A 15295-nucleotide genomic window follows, 5' to 3' on the forward strand; every position below is an offset into this window, starting at 1 on the left:
CACTGCTCTCTGGCCATACAAAGTGGCCAGTGCAGCCCAAGATTTGAACCTGTGCCTGAGGAAGTATCTCCCAATGGCCAGGTACCCATCCCCTGTACTACCAACTGCAGGCCTGGGACCTGCCAGCTTCTCTATTCCTTGAGCCCCACAGCCTCTTAGTCCTGGAGGTACAAGTGGGCCCGTGTGGCTTTGGTACCTGCCTGTGGAGCACAGTCTTGGGACCAGGACTGCAGTGCCAGCTGCGTGTCCTGCTGACAGCCCCTGGTAATGATAGAGCTGTCTGACAGAGGTCCTAGCCCGAGCTCTGAGTCACAGCTTGGGAGCCTCCACAACCTCAGATTGTGACCTAGCCTGTCTGTGTGGAGATTTGGATGCCCTCTGTCCTTTCCGGGTCCAGTGGGTCTGAAGCACTTCAGGGTGCGTCTTCTCTTCTCTCCTGCTCCAGTTGCCAGCCCTCTCCTTGTGACCTCCCGTGTCTCAGAATGTCCCAAGTTACTGAAGCAAAGCCACTCACTGCTGGGCATGCTAGTGTAAAATGGCTTCATGTGGTCACACACATCTGTGCACACACAGCTACACAGAAGCTTATGGGAGCTTCCTTGTGTACACAAACTGTGTTGATGTGTTTTTGTTAATGTGAGGATATACCCATGGGCACAGATGCGCACCCACCAACACAACAGAGGGCCGCACCGCCCTGCTCAGTTTTCAATTGAGCTGGTTCCAGGGTCTCCTAGGCTCAGCCAGCCTGCCTCCCAGCAGTGGGATGGCAGGGCCTCCTCCTTGCTCTACCTGTTTGCAGGCCAAACCCCATGCCTATGGTGCCAGCACCCTACAGCCACCCCACACTGTATGTTCTTTCTGGTCCCAGGTGGTATATCCGTGTCACAGTGCCCCAAGGAAGACGGCAGGAGCAGCTCGGGTCCACCCCATGAAACTGCTGCCCCTAAGCGCACGTATGATATGATGGAGGGCCGTGTGGGCAGGACCATCACCTCAGCCAGCATCGAGGGTAAGTGGCCTGCTGTCCCATGAGCCTCCCAGACACCCAGGCTGGAGTAGAAAGGAAGGTGACATCTTGACATTCCTGGAGGGAGCCTTTCGATGTTGGCCCAGTGTTGACTGAGAAACTGAGACTCAGCCTAGAGTAGAACAGGGCCAGGGAAAGGGACTCTTACTTGCTGGGTCTTATGTCATGAGGGAGGAGACTGGTATTGGTGACCCCCAGCCCTCTGGACACCTTATGGTAAGTAACACCATCCCTTCCCTCCCCAGGACTCATGGGCCGTGCCATCCCCGAGCAGCACAGCCCCCATCTCAAGGAGCAGCATCACATCCGAGGCTCCATCACACAAGGTACACTCCCACCCCTACCCCTGTCCCTTGGTGCAATTCTGTCCTCAGGGTGATAGAGGCTAGGGGTTTGGGAACAGGGAACGTCCCTCCCCCATGCATGTGGAGTCACTACAGCTGCTGCGCTTGGAGAGGCTCAGACTGAATGACTCTTCAGCTCATGTCTCTGTGATGAGCCTCACAGTGTGGTTTCAGTTAGTGCCCTCACTTCATATGAAGAAATAGGCTCAGAGAAGTCAGTATGTATACCCAAGGTTACACAGGAAAAGAGGGTTTGAACTCAGGCAGTCTAGATCTAGGCATGGGGAGCCCCCAGGCTGAGCCAGGCAAAGCCATGGAGAGTCAATGCTGTCTGCCTGGCAGGAATCCCGCGGTCATATGTGGAGGCCCAGGAGGACTACTTACGTCGGGAGGCCAAGCTCTTGAAGCGAGAGGGCACACCCCCACCCCCACCCCCACCGCGGGACCTGACCGAGACCTACAAGACCCGGCCCCTGGACCCTCTGGGTCCCCTGAAGCTGAAGCCAGCTCACGAGGGTGTGGTAGCAACTGTGAAGGAGGCGGGCCGCTCTATCCATGAGATCCCGCGAGAGGAGCTGCGCCGCACACCTGAACTGCCCCTGGCCCCACGGCCTCTCAAGGAGGGTTCCATCACCCAGGTATTAGGAGCACATAGGAGGAGCCTAAGGATGTGCTCATACTGACCCCGTGGCATTGGTGCATAAATTAAGGCCCAGAGAGATTGGCAGCTTGCTCTGGGTGGCTTATGGCATTTGTGAAACCCAAGTCGTGAACCCCTAACTCTCTCCATCTCCACCTGCACATTGCGCACCAAGAGGCTCCCTGGGGACCTGGTCCCACCCCTAGAGCCACTGTCCCACCCACAGCCATGGCTTGATGGGAAAGAGAAAGGCAAAGCAGCTGGGCAAAGACATCTAGGGAGGGACTGTCACCTGATGCCAAGGACACCCAGCGACGGGCTAGAATGGTTCTAAAGAATTCTTTTGAACATCAAGGTGCCACCCTCTTTTAGAACATTAACCAAAATACTGGGCCCTCCTGAATTCCAACACTTGGGAGGCTGAGCCAGGAGGACTTTAAGTTCTAGGCTACCCTAGACAAAGCAATACTCAGGCTTAATACCCTTCCCCAAAATTTTAAAGTTCAACAATATCAAAAACACTGAGTAGAAATTGATATGGGGCCTAACTGTGCCCAGTATTTCCAGCCTGGCGAGGGCCATAGGATCATCTCCATGATGTCCAGCGCACAGTTCCCTTCTCCATGGTGCCCTCTGAGCCCCAATAGAGAATGTACTGGAGCTGCAGCCTGGGGTCACAGGTGTGCCTGGCTTACACTTCTGTAATGTTACAGGATGGTGGAGGTCCACAGGGTGAGGAAGGTTGTATTCACCCGCAGTTGGCCTTCCTCTGGCTGGATCAGTGGGCGGCTCTGGGGCTGCAGCCAGGCTCCAAGACACCACCCTGTCCTGTGCAGAAAGAAGTACAGGAAGGGCAGCAGCCGGGCAGCCAGTACAGACCTGCACCCTCTTCCTAGGGCACACCGCTCAAGTACGACTCCGGGCCACCCTCCACTGGCACCAAAAAACACGATGTGCGCTCCATCATCGGCAGTCCCGGCCGGCCCTTTCCTGCCCTGCATCCGCTAGACATGATGGCCGACGCCCGGGCACTGGAGCGTGCCTGCTACGAAGAGAGTCTAAAGAGCCGGTCAGGGACCAGCAGCAGTGCAGGAGGCTCCATCACACGTGGGGCCCCAGTCGTAGTGCCTGATTTAGGCAAGCCACGGCAAAGCCCACTGACCTACGAAGACCATGGGGCACCCTTCACCAGCCACTTGCCACGTGGCTCACCTGTGACTACGCGGGAGCCCACGCCACGTCTTCAGGAAGGTGAGTGAATGACGCTCCCACAGGTTGCCAGCCACTGGCTCCTGCCACACCAGTCTGTCTACTGCCCTGCCACCACACGGCATACAGAGCCTCTTTGCTCCCTCTTACCAACCTTTTTAAAATAATTTCCATTGCCGGGCGGTGGTGGCACACGCCTTTAATCCCAGCACTCGGGAGGCAGAGGCAGGCGGATCTCTGTGAGTTCGAGGCCAGCCTGGTCTACAAGAGCTAGTTCCAGGACAGGAACCAAAAGCTACGGAGAAACTCTGTCTCGAAAAATCAAAAAAAAAAAAAAAAAGAAAGAAACAAAAATAATTTCCATTAAGGCTGAGGAGAGGCTCAGTGGCTAAAGTACTTGCTGCACAAGCATGAGGACCTGAGTTCAAACTCCCAGCACCCACATAAGCCAGGCACACTCAGCACAACTGCAATCCTCATGCTTTGCGATGAGATGGAAGGGCAGTCCCCGGCTCAGCCATGACAGAAAGTGGGGACGTTTGAAGCTGTCTTCTGACCCCCATCCCTCCCTCCTCCCCCCACATACACAACATATCATGGCCTGTGTGTACTTACACTCATGTGCACACACACATTTACAATAGTAATATTTAAAGGAAATGTTCCCATTCTTTAGTCTACATCGTTCCAGTAACGTAGCCGTGGTCTAAACGCCATATGTGGGGTCCCCTCTTTCACTCTACTTCTGATTCCCATCCTCCTCCTTGAGTTCCCCTGCCATTCTCAGCTCCTTCTACAAAAGCTGCATGTGGTAGCCCTCGTCACCCTGTTCAGATGTCAGGGCCTGGGGAGGCTGTGCCACCTCCAGCCAGTGCTCCCTTCCTTGTCATCCGTCTCTTACCTGTGACAGTGGCTCCTCGGGGTTCGGCGATCTTGTCTGCTTTGTTCTTGGGGTGATCCCTCTTCTCATCATGGGCACTGCCAGCCCATGGAGAATTCAGGCTGATGGCATGAATGAATGAGCAGTGATGGGGAGAATCGATGTTGTCATAAGTCACACAGAGGCCAGAGACGCTGGGACTGCTGACAGCATAGCCCAGTGGCTCTCCTCTAAGGCTGAGACCAGGTGACCTGTCCCCACAGGCAGCCTTCTGTCCAGCAAGGCATCCCAGGACCGGAAGCTGACATCCACACCCCGGGAGATCGCCAAGTCCCCACACAGCACTGTGCCCGAGCATCACCCCCACCCCATCTCCCCCTATGAACACTTGCTCCGCGGCGTAAGTGGTGTGGACCTGTACCGCAGCCACATCCCGCTGGCCTTTGACCCCGCCTCCATACCCCGAGGGATCCATTTGGATGCAGGTGGGTACCCTGGGCCTGCAGGTGTGGTGGTCATAATTTCCTGGGTGGGACATTCAGGATCTGGAGAGTGGAGGCAGGGTAGGCTTAGCTCTGAGATCACCAGCAGGTTCTAGGGGTCAGGCTGGGTCTCCTGTTTCTCAGTGGGCTTCTTTTCCTGCAGGACTTACCTGTGCTTTGCAGGTGTCTTAAATGAGGGCACCAGTGTGTGCCATGATGCGCAGCCATTTTCACAGCTCCGTTGTTTGGGTGTCAAGACCTATATTTTGATATTTATATTGGGAGTGGTTCTTACAGCCTTGACAGCAGACACCCCACACAATCAGGGAGAGTGTCTTAAGCTCTGTGTGCACGTTTGTGTGGCATGTGGGTGCACGGGGAAAGGGAGCACAAAGTCAGGCATGGGCACCTGACCCTCCCTCTCTCCCCAGCAGCCGCGGCCTACTACCTGCCCCGGCACCTGGCACCCAGCCCCGCCTACCCACACCTATACCCACCTTACCTCATCCGCGGCTACCCTGACACTGCGGCCCTGGAGAACCGCCAGACCATTATCAATGACTACATCACCTCGCAGCAAATGCACCACAATGCTGCCTCTGCCATGGCCCAGCGCGCTGATATGCTGAGGGGTCTGTCGCCACGAGAGTCCTCGCTGGCCCTCAATTATGCCGCTGGCCCACGAGGTAAGTGGCCTAGGACTGTCCTTCAGAGCCTTGTCCTGTGCCTTCCTGTGCTGTGGTGTGCAAAAGATATTAGTGTCTCTGTGTATCCTGCGCTATGCAAGGTGAGCAGAACGGGCCACGTGGATGCCACCGAGTGCAGCGGTTGGCTGGGTGGACTTGGGAGAAGAGGGGCGGTGTTTCTCGTATCAGTTCACATCTAGCGACAGTGTGAGTAGCGGCATCTCATGCTGTTGTGCACATGGGCCTTGACGTGTTCTGAGCCTGTGTGCATCATCTTTCAGCATCCGAGAGATGAGAACACAGGCTGGGAGTGTGGTATTGCCCACCTCTACTCTAAGAACTCAGGAGGTTAGAAGCAGGAGGATCAGGAGTTCAGGCCAGCCTCAGCTACATAGAGTTTGAGGCTAGCCTGGGCTACGTGATATGCTCTCAATACAAATCACAGAAAAGAAAGAGAAAAGAAAGTCTGAGGCTGTTTGGAGCACTGATTCCTAGAGTCTTCAAATAGCCTAGGTCCCTTTGTTAGGTTTGTTCAAAGATGACCTTGTAGATCCTGAAGCCACTCTGGGGGCTGTGGGGGCGAGGCCTGAACGCAGGGAGCTGACTGTAGGGCAGGGCTGTCTGCAAGGGGGAGGCAGTGCTTTGGCTCAGGAAATGTTGGTTGAGAGGTACTACGTGCCTAGGCAGCCAGGCTCCTACAACTGACATCCCCCCCGACAGGTATTATCGACCTGTCCCAAGTGCCACACCTGCCCGTGCTGGTGCCACCAACGCCAGGCACCCCTGCCACCGCCATTGACCGCCTTGCCTACCTCCCCACGGCGCCCCCACCCTTCAGCAGCCGCCACAGCAGTTCACCGCTGTCCCCAGGTGCGCCTACCAAGTGGGTGGGTGGGTACGTGCCTCATTCCTTTGCTCGCTGGGTAAATGCTTGCCCACTGGGCTCTAGCTCAAACTCTGACCTTGGGGTTTCCAGGAGGCCCCACTCACCTGGCTAAACCAACTGCCACATCCTCGTCAGAGCGGGAACGGGAACGGGACCGTGAGCGAGAACGAGACAAGTCCATCCTCACGTCTACCACGACAGTGGAGCATGCACCCATCTGGAGACCCGGTAGGGCACCCCAGACCCCGCCCCACCCCCAGGTCCTCATGGGCCACCTGGGCCTGCCCCCTGACTCGGCGGCCTGTCACCAGGTACGGAGCAGAGCAGCGGGGCTGGGGGCAGCAGCCGCCCCGCCTCCCACACCCACCAGCACTCGCCCATCTCCCCCCGGACCCAGGACGCCTTGCAGCAGAGGCCCAGTGTGCTGCACAACACGAGCATGAAGGGCGTGGTCACCTCCGTGGAACCCAGCACGCCCACGGTCCTGAGGTGGGCCAGGTTGGCACTGGGGGGAAACAAGCCTGGGGGGAGGGCACACAGATGGATGCGCTGAGTGGGAGGGGATTGTGTGGATGGGCAGATGGGTAGAGAGTCGAGCAGACGGCAAGATTGGTAGGTGGGTGGAGGAATGTATTGGCAAGAATGTTCTGAGAGAGTGGGTAGATGGGTGGCGTTGAGGCAGGTGGAGGATGGCTCAGAGAAGGGTATGCGGTGGGTAGATGAGATAGATGTACAGGTAGCTGGGCAGGATGGTGGATAGAGCATGCTTTGGGTAGACAGGTGTATATGGGTGGACAGAGCAAGAATGAGGCTAACTGCGTTGCAGGGGTAGGGATGGATGGATGGATGGATGGATGGGTGGGTGGATGGCAAGCTGATGAGTGGGCAAATGGGTAGATGGATAAATATGTGGGAATGCAGGCAGATGGATGGGTCAGGTGGATGAATGGATGGGTTGGAGGGGAGGCAGATAAATGGATGGGTAGGTGGTTGGATGGGTGGATGAGAGCAGAGTGATGGACAGGTAGGCAAACATAGATGAATGAGCAGATGAGTGGGCCGGCATGAGGGCGGGTGGATGATGGGCAACTGGATGGTGCATGTGTGAGCAGGTGGGTGGATAATAGACGGATGGGTGAATTGAAACGTATAAAAAGGTGGGTGGGAGATGGATGAATGGATAGGTAGATGTGATGGAGAGGTGAGCAGATGGATGCACGTGTGGGCGGTGGGTGAGTGGACGGACGGATGGGCTGACAGGTGGTGGGTAATGGGCTGTGAGCATGAGTCAGTTGGTGGTACCTAGTATATCAGGCTCAGGAAGACCAATTTGAAGAAAAAGGAACAGGGGGCTTAGTGGAGCTGCAGTGCTGGTGCTGCCCGGGATGCCAGTCCCGTGTCCCCTGGTTCGTGTGCTTTGCTGCTGAGAGGCTATGCATCTGTGCCAGCTTCTAGGAGCGCCTCCTGCTTGGGCTTCTGCCCTCTGCTCACCTCCATTGCATCTGGCCGTGTGGCAGTGGCCATCCTTGGGAAAGAATAGTCTGTCTTTTCCTGCATGGGTTGCTGTCTTCTCAGAAGCTCTGTCATCCTTGCCTTAATTGGTGCTGAATTCTCAGGGTTGGGATGGTACTTGGTGCCTGGTAGGAACTCAGTGAAAAGCTTTGGGCAAGAGGGACTGAATGGCCCAGCATAGGTCAGTCCAGGAGGGCAGGCTTATTTGGGAGTCTCGGAGTGCAAGCATCTATTAGTCATCGGCAGGGACTCCGAGGGGGTGGCCAACACTCTCTGAACCTTTCTTTCTCTCCCTTTCAGGTCCACTTCCACCTCTTCACCTGTCCGCCCAGCTGCCACATTCCCACCTGCTACCCACTGCCCACTCGGTGGCACCCTTGAAGGGGTCTACCCTACCCTCATGGAGCCCGTCCTGTTACCCAAGGAAACTTCTCGGGTTACCCGGCCTGAGCGGCCCCGTGTGGACACTGGTCATGCCTTCCTCGCCAAGCCCCCAGCCCGGGAGCCTTCCTCCTCACCCAACAAGAGCTCTGAGCCCCGATCCCTAGCACCCCCCAGCTCCAGCCACACAGCCATCGCCCGCACCCCAGCAAAGAGCCTTGCACCCCACCATGCCAGTCCGGACCCGCCAGCGCCTGCCTCGGCCTCAGATCTGCACCGAGAAAAGACTCAAAGTAAACCCTTTTCCATCCAGGAATTGGAACTCCGTTCTCTGGGTAAGACCACCCTGACAGCGGCCACGTTCATAGACGCAATAATCACGCGTCAAATTGCTCACGAAAGGGGGCCGCGAGAAGGAGGTTCGCTGGCCAACGACTCCCCAGGCGACGGTAAGACTTCCGGCCCGCCGCCTGCCTACCCCATCTGTGGCCTAAAGATATTTTCAGATCTTTGCTTTTAATTTTTCCCCCCCTTTTTTGGTTGGTTTTGGTCAGTTCACACGCTGTGGTGACTCCAGCCCGCACGGGCTCTCATCATCTGCACATCCTTTCATCATGAGTTTTTTTGGTTTTGTTTTTTTTTTTTTCCTTTTTTCTTTTTGGATTTTTTCGCCTTTTTTCCTTTAATGAATGGATCTGTGGTTTGGACTCCGACTCGCCTCCCATCTCCTGCCACCACTTGCACCTTCGTTTAGGGGGGTGGGGATGTGGGGGCTACAGCTGACTGCTGCCCCTGTTCATGGAGGAAGTTAAGGCAGGAATAAGGTGGGGGAGAAGAGGGCTAAGGCTGTCCAGGAAGGCTGGGTGTCCACCTCTCCTTCCCACGCCAGCATCCAGCCCAGAGAGAATGAGGTTCTGTGCGCTGGGTCAGAGGAGGCAGGGGACCCAGGGATAGTCCAGTCTGAGCCCCCACCCCACCGCTGTACACATGTGCCCTCCCATTTCTTCACCACCACCAGTCTGTTTTCCTCACCCTAGCCCCACTGCCCAAGCCAGACTCCCTAAGGCCCAGCCAGTCTAGAGGAGTGGCTTGGAGACAGCCAGCACCTCAGCCCAGGCCCATGCCGCATTCTGACTCCAGCCCGCTTGTTACAGGTTACCACGGTGGAGCTGGCTACAGCCCTGATGGGGTGGAACCCATTAGCCCTGTGAGCTCGCCCAGCCTAACCCACGACAAGGGGCTCTCCAAACCGTTGGAGGAGCTAGAGAAGAGCCACTTGGAGGGGGATCTGCGACACAAGCAGCCAGGTGGCACCCGGGAGAGCGTCAGGTGGGGAAACTGAGGTGCAACCCCAAGCTGTCCCCCGCCCCTGACAGCTCTCTTGTGTCCTCAGGCCCCATGAAGCTCAGTGGGGATGCTGCCCACCTCCCACATCTGCGGCCACTGCCCGAGAGCCAACCCTCATCCAGCCCACTCCTCCAGACTGCCCCAGGCATCAAAGGTCACCAGAGGGTGGTCACCCTGGCTCAGCACATCAGTGTAAGTGCCTGTCTCTGTCCCTGCCGCTGGGAGAGCAAGTGGGTATGAGGGTGACATCCCAGAGTCTGACAGGTGCTAACCATGTAGTGGCCAGCACACCCAGTCCTTTGGTGCCATCACCATAAGGCCACATGGGGACACTTACTCAGGAGACAAATCGCATCAGGGTTCTGCCTACCCTCCCAGACTGGCCCCTGAACTGCCCCCCCTCTCTGCAGGAGGTCATCACACAGGACTACACGCGTCACCACCCACAGCAGCTCAGTGGCCCCCTGCCCGCCCCTCTCTACTCTTTCCCTGGAGCCAGCTGCCCTGTCCTGGATCTCCGCCGCCCACCTAGTGACCTCTACCTCCCACCCCCTGAACATGGCACCCCAGCCCGGGGATCCCCGCACAGTGAAGGGGGCAAGAGGTGAGGATATACTCACATCTGCGTCAGATGCCGACTGAGGGACAGTGGGGTGGGGCTGAGCTCAATGGGGTGTTGGGTTGATGGGAAACTGATGTTCAGGGTAGTAAAAGCTCACTAAGGTCCCAGAACCAGCACAAAGTAGGGTGCCAGCTGTGTACCCTATATATACCAACTCAGCCAGGGATCAGACATACCACTCAGCATTGAGCAGATGGGGAAACTGAGGCATAGAGAAGCGAGTTGCCATCCCGTACCATGTACACACATACACTCTTACCTTGGCTGGGTTGGTGCTCCGGGCATGGGAATAGGTGGGCCTTTGGCTCAGGACCGGAGCGAGGCCTCCGAGAGGCCCGGGTATAGGCCGTCGGATCTCAGGGGAACAGTGAGGTTCTGGCACGGGTGTCTCAGGGTCAGAACACCCTGGGCAGCCTGGATGGGGCTCTGGGGACACGGAGTTAGGCCAGCCTGGACTGCACAGCAAGTCCTGACTCAAAAATAAACAAAAATCAAAAGCTCCTCCTATGGACCAGTCTCAGCAGCCCAGGGGACTCCATATCTCAGCTGCCACCCTCTGGCCATTCACAGGGAAACACGCAGGGCTTTGCCTTATAGTGGAGCCCTGCTGTGGGCAGTGGGCTGTCCCCTTTGCCGGGAAGAGCTCTACCCTTGGCTGACGCTGTCTCCATTAGGTCTCCAGAACCCAGCAAAACATCAGTTCTGGGCAGCAGCGAGGATGGCATTGAACCCGTGTCCCCACCAGAGGGCTTGACTGAACCAGGACACCCTCGGAGTACTGCATACCCATTGCTGTATCGGGACGGGGAGCCGGGAGAGCCCAGGTACCCAGGGCACAAACCCTGCCCGGAGGCAGCAGTTTCAGTTCTATGTACACCAGGGCCTCAGCCCTCTACTGCGGCGGCTGTTAGCCCCTTCACAGCTCAGCAGCTGAAAAACCGTCATGGGACTCATTGGCAGCACCCTGACCCATCTAGGATCTCAGCCTAATTCATACTGCGGATTTGAGAGTAAACTAAGCTGGGCCAGACAGGGTAGAGGTGGATGGGGACACAGTGGACAGGCTTCCAGCCTCAGGGAGCGTGTGTCCTTGGGGCTTCTTGTGTTAAAACTGGCTGCAAGAGGTTCTTGGGGCAACTCATAGACCACCTTGGACGCTCACAAGCTACCCCAAACCAAGGCTAAGTATGGACCCCAGCAGGCCTGGAATGGGGAAATGGTTGGTCTTTATAGCACCTCACTGTGACTCAAGTGGCAGGCTGAGCTCCCTCTTGCTAAAGGCTTGCAAGGGCAGTGGCCAGCCTGTTGACCCCGGGCATCTCTTGCTCCCTCAGAATGGGCTCCAAGTCTCCAGGCAACACCACCCAGCCGCCAGCCTTCTTCAGTAAGCTGACTGAGAGCAACTCCGCCATGGTGAAGTCTAAGAAACAGGAGATCAACAAGAAACTCAACACCCACAACCGGAACGAGCCAGAATACAGTAAGGGGAAGCCAGGGCTGGGACTGGCACTGGGAGGAAGCTAATACTCTAAGCCCCACCCCAGAGGAGCCTACATTTTGCCAGTACTAACTGGCTTGGTATGCAGTGCGACAATAATACCCTGCACGCTATAGGCGCTCAGTAAAGCCTGTGCAGATACCCGAGTGCCAGGGAGCATAGCACATTGCTCCAGGATCATGCCACAGACAGGGCGCCATTCACCAGGACTGACGTGGGTGGACAGGACCTTTATCCTTAGCTCAGGGTCACATGGACCAGATGCTTAGGAAAACGCACTGGAAACACAAGTGAGGGCTTTGCACCGTCCCCTCCCAGCAGTAGTTCCCTTCCTGGGTGGCTTGGACAGATGGGCAAGGTTCTCCCCTTCCGGAGCTTGACTATAGAAGCCCATGCTGGTAGCACAAGCCTAGGTTGGTAGCCAACTGGCAGACTCAGCCTGGAGCTTACTAGGTCCCTGGTTGTGCCCAGATGCTCAGCTCAGACTACACAGGGGACAGGTAGGGTGCAGATCTCCCAGAACCGGTGAACTCAGACCTTGCTTACCTTGTCACCCATCTCTAGACATTGGCCAGCCTGGGACGGAAATCTTCAATATGCCCGCCATCACAGGAGCAGGTAACCCTCCCGCGTGTCTGCATAGCAAGCTCTCTTCCCCAACTGCTGATTCAGGGTCAAGTTTGACCCCTCTTCTCGGGTCAGTGGACCCAGAGTGACACAGCAGGCCAGCCAGCCTCCGCTGCCTAGAGTCTTCCCCATGTGAGGAGTTTCTGGGGTTTAAGGTCAGGGTTCCTCAAGTAGTCAGGTACACATCACCTGGAAACACCTGCGCATTTGCTGGGGCTGGGGAGTGTCACCAAATGTGAACCAGGTGGACTGAACTTAGAATGTACACAGGCATCCCTCATACTAAAGTCTCCATTTGGGGATTCCATGGGGAGCTTCAGCCTTGAAATCAAATGAGGATGCATAACGGAAATGGGTGTCAAACTCACAGTTTGTGGCAGAAATTGCAGGCTCTCTGTAAGGTGCTTGGGACTTAAATTGTCTTGGGGGGGGGGGGGGAGCTCCAGGCTCCTGGCCATGGTCTCCATGGGTATAATTGTATTGTTCCTGTGAAAAAAACTGGGTGGGACCAAATGGGCTTGGTGACACCTGAAGGGGACTGAGTGAGGCCCAGGGTCATCTGTGGGGACATGCACTCCATGCCAGAGGAACAAGGGGTGTGGAGCCTTGGACCCTGCAAACAAGATGGTCAGACACATCCTTGGGGACATTTGCAGAGGACCACAGGAGCCGCAAAGCGGAAGGGAGGAGGGGTTCTGGCAGGGAATGTCACATGCCCAGAAACATACTGGTGACTTTGCTGAGCCCCAAGCAGAAGGAAACTTCAATCAAGGCAATAATGTGGTTGGAAATAAATGTTTCTAGAGTGTTCTAAATGTTGATATAGATGTTAGACACCCAGGTATATGTACATAAATTCATAGGGCAATACAGTGAGTGATTTGTACTAAAGCCTAATTTAGTTGTCTCGTACACACAAACACACATACACACGCACACACGCATGTGTGTGTACCTACTCATAAATTTCCCTTAAATGTTAGTTCTCCAAGACATATCTCCAGGCCTGGCCGGTAACACTAATATCCTGCCAGAGATAAATGGGGAAAGTCATGCTTGTGCCCAGTGCCATTGAACCATGAGCTCAACACCCTGGGGACAAGGCCCAGGAGGCTCCCCTGTCCCCCTCCGCCTTCTTCTGGATGTGAAGGAGTAGGTGGGGCTTGTTTATTTGGGGTTGTGTTTTTTAATGTTTACCCCTGTTGGGAAGGTCACTTTTGTTTTTGTTTTGTTTTGTTTTTGTTGTTGATAACTTGGCCCTGAGGGAAGATACCTGTTGCTGTGAGTGGCCCTGGCCCCAAGTTTGCCTGAAATGCAAGTGAAGGAGATGAGCCTGGGCCACCAACAGTCACCCTGGAGTGGGGTTGTGAAAGTGACTGCCCCTCCCATCCTCAGGAGCCTGGCTAGTTTACAAACCAGGGACTTGCTAGCATATTGGGCCCTGCGGTTTTTCACTAGGCTCAGGCAGCCTGGAGGTTCACAGGACTCCACAGAATGGCCTGTGGCCTAGGCTGGGAATCCTGCAGATAAGGTTTTGTTGTTGTTGTTCATGGTTTTGTTGTTGGTAATGATTTGGGGGTTTTGGTTTGGTTTGTTGAGTTTGGGGTGAGGTTGGTTTGGTGGTTGTTGGTTATTCCATTGTTCTCTTTCTGTTTGTCTGGGTTTTAAGGATTTCTTTTGGCATTTGAATAGAAGCAAGGACCTTGTACTTCCCCAGCAAGTGTCCTGCCCCTGAGTGACCATCTGTCTATCCTCTTACTCCTTTTTACTCTGAGTCAGTTATCTCTAAATCGTGCAGGCTAGCACTGATTGGACTAAACTCACTCTGTAACTAGGCTAGCTCAAGCTTGTTATCCTCTTAAGTGGCTGTGGTTCCAGGCCTGCTAATCAAGCTCCAGCCCTCAAGAGGTTCTGGAAGCATCCTGAGTCTGCCCAGCCTGGCATTTGCAAAACGTCCCAGAGCACAGTTCATGAGAGGGAGGGAGGGAGGGGCCAGATAAAGAGGGTTTGCAGAGGCTCAGGTGGAGTGGCCCTACACCTGTCTAGCGCTGCCCTGTCCTCGCACGCACATAACTGCATGGCTGTGACCCCATCCCTTGTGCCCAGCTCTATACCTTTCTCCTCTGGCTCCTATGGGGAGAGATGGGGCAGGGGAGGCGAGCCCAGCTTGGGGGATCAGGCAAACTGAGGTCCCTAACCCCCTTGAGGAAAGGGGGGAGCGCAGGGGGTCCTCTGGTCACCTTCCCTCCCCACGTCCTTGCTGGAATCCACCCTCCAGAACACCATGGCTGGATCTCTACCCCACTCCCCTCATCCCTAGCACCTAGCTCTGGCTTGACAGCCTCCTCTTAGGCCACCCACTGTAGTCAAAATTAAATAAACAGCCTCAGCTGGCATTGGAGTAAAGAGAAGACTTCTGATTTCCTGAGGACAGAGTAGGAATGGGGCTGGGGATCCTCTAGCTGCCCCAGACCCCCTCCCTGGAGCAGCCATGAGCTGCAGGGACCGTCAGAAGCAGTTTCAATACCCAGCAGACTGGCGGGTGGGCGGGATGAACAACACTGCAGTTGTGTCTCACTGTGTCTCTCTCTCTTCCCTCCCCTTTCTCTCTCGCGCCCTCTGGCTCCCTGGCCCCGGCCCCCATGTGTCTGTCTGTCTGTCTCTCTCCCAGGCCTTATGACCTGTAGAAGCCAGGCGGTGCAAGAACACGCCAGCACCAACATGGGGCTAGAGGCCATTATTAGAAAGGCGCTTATGGGTAAATATGATCAGTGGGAAGAGCCCCCGCCGCTCGGCGCCAATGCTTTTAACCCTCTGAATGCCAGTGCCAGCCTGCCCGCTGCCGCTATGCCCATAACCACTGCTGACGGACGGAGTGACCACGCACTCACCTCGCCAGGTCTGCAGGCCTGCCCCCGCCCGCCCGGCTGTGTCCCTCCCCACCCCGGTGTCGTTAATCCTCTCACCTCCCTCCTCGAGCTTGGGAGCCTTATTTTTGTGCGTGTTTGACATCTAGTTTGCTAATCCAGAACTGGTCTGACACCCCATGTTGTGGAGGGCGCCCCCTCGGCCCCAGCACTGCTGCTTCTCCCGTGCTCACACTGCTACCCACGTCCCACCCCCTCCTCCGCTGCTGCGTGGTCAGGGATGG

General features: G+C 56.0%; 1 protein-coding gene across 12 annotated transcripts in view; it reads left to right on the plus strand.

Moving 5' to 3' along the window:
- Positions 1-15295, plus strand: part of Ncor2 (nuclear receptor corepressor 2) — a 155688-nt gene that overhangs the window by 138120 nt on the left and 2273 nt on the right. For 4 of the 12 annotated variants that reach the window (XM_041649363.1, XM_041649364.1, XM_041649366.1 and 1 more), the window contains 17 exons: positions 872-1012; positions 1276-1356; positions 1717-2012; positions 2911-3265; positions 4367-4588; positions 5020-5271; positions 5992-6141; positions 6248-6385; positions 6469-6646; positions 7970-8385; positions 9205-9357; positions 9444-9589; positions 9808-10001; positions 10694-10843; positions 11354-11499; positions 12082-12135; positions 14816-15043. In XM_041649363.1, coding sequence (XP_041505297.1) covers positions 872-1012; positions 1276-1356; positions 1717-2012; positions 2911-3265; positions 4367-4588; positions 5020-5271; positions 5992-6141; positions 6248-6385; positions 6469-6646; positions 7970-8385; positions 9205-9357; positions 9444-9589; positions 9808-10001; positions 10694-10843; positions 11354-11499; positions 12082-12135; positions 14816-15043 — 3300 coding nt within the window. Of the gene's footprint in view, positions 1-871; positions 1013-1275; positions 1357-1716; positions 2013-2910; positions 3266-4366; positions 4589-5016; positions 5272-5991; positions 6142-6247; positions 6386-6468; positions 6656-7969; positions 8500-9204; positions 9358-9443; positions 9590-9807; positions 10002-10693; positions 10844-11353; positions 11500-12081; positions 12136-14815; positions 15044-15295 lie in introns of all 12 variants that reach the window. The other 8 variants (XM_041649359.1, XM_041649357.1, XM_041649358.1 and 5 more) reach the window with 4 other exon arrangements.

Source organism: Microtus oregoni, unplaced genomic scaffold, assembly GCF_018167655.1.
Source record: "Microtus oregoni isolate MIOR12 unplaced genomic scaffold, Mior012 000003F_ref0000135, whole genome shotgun sequence".
NCBI classification, from domain to species: Eukaryota; Metazoa; Chordata; class Mammalia; order Rodentia; family Cricetidae; genus Microtus; species Microtus oregoni.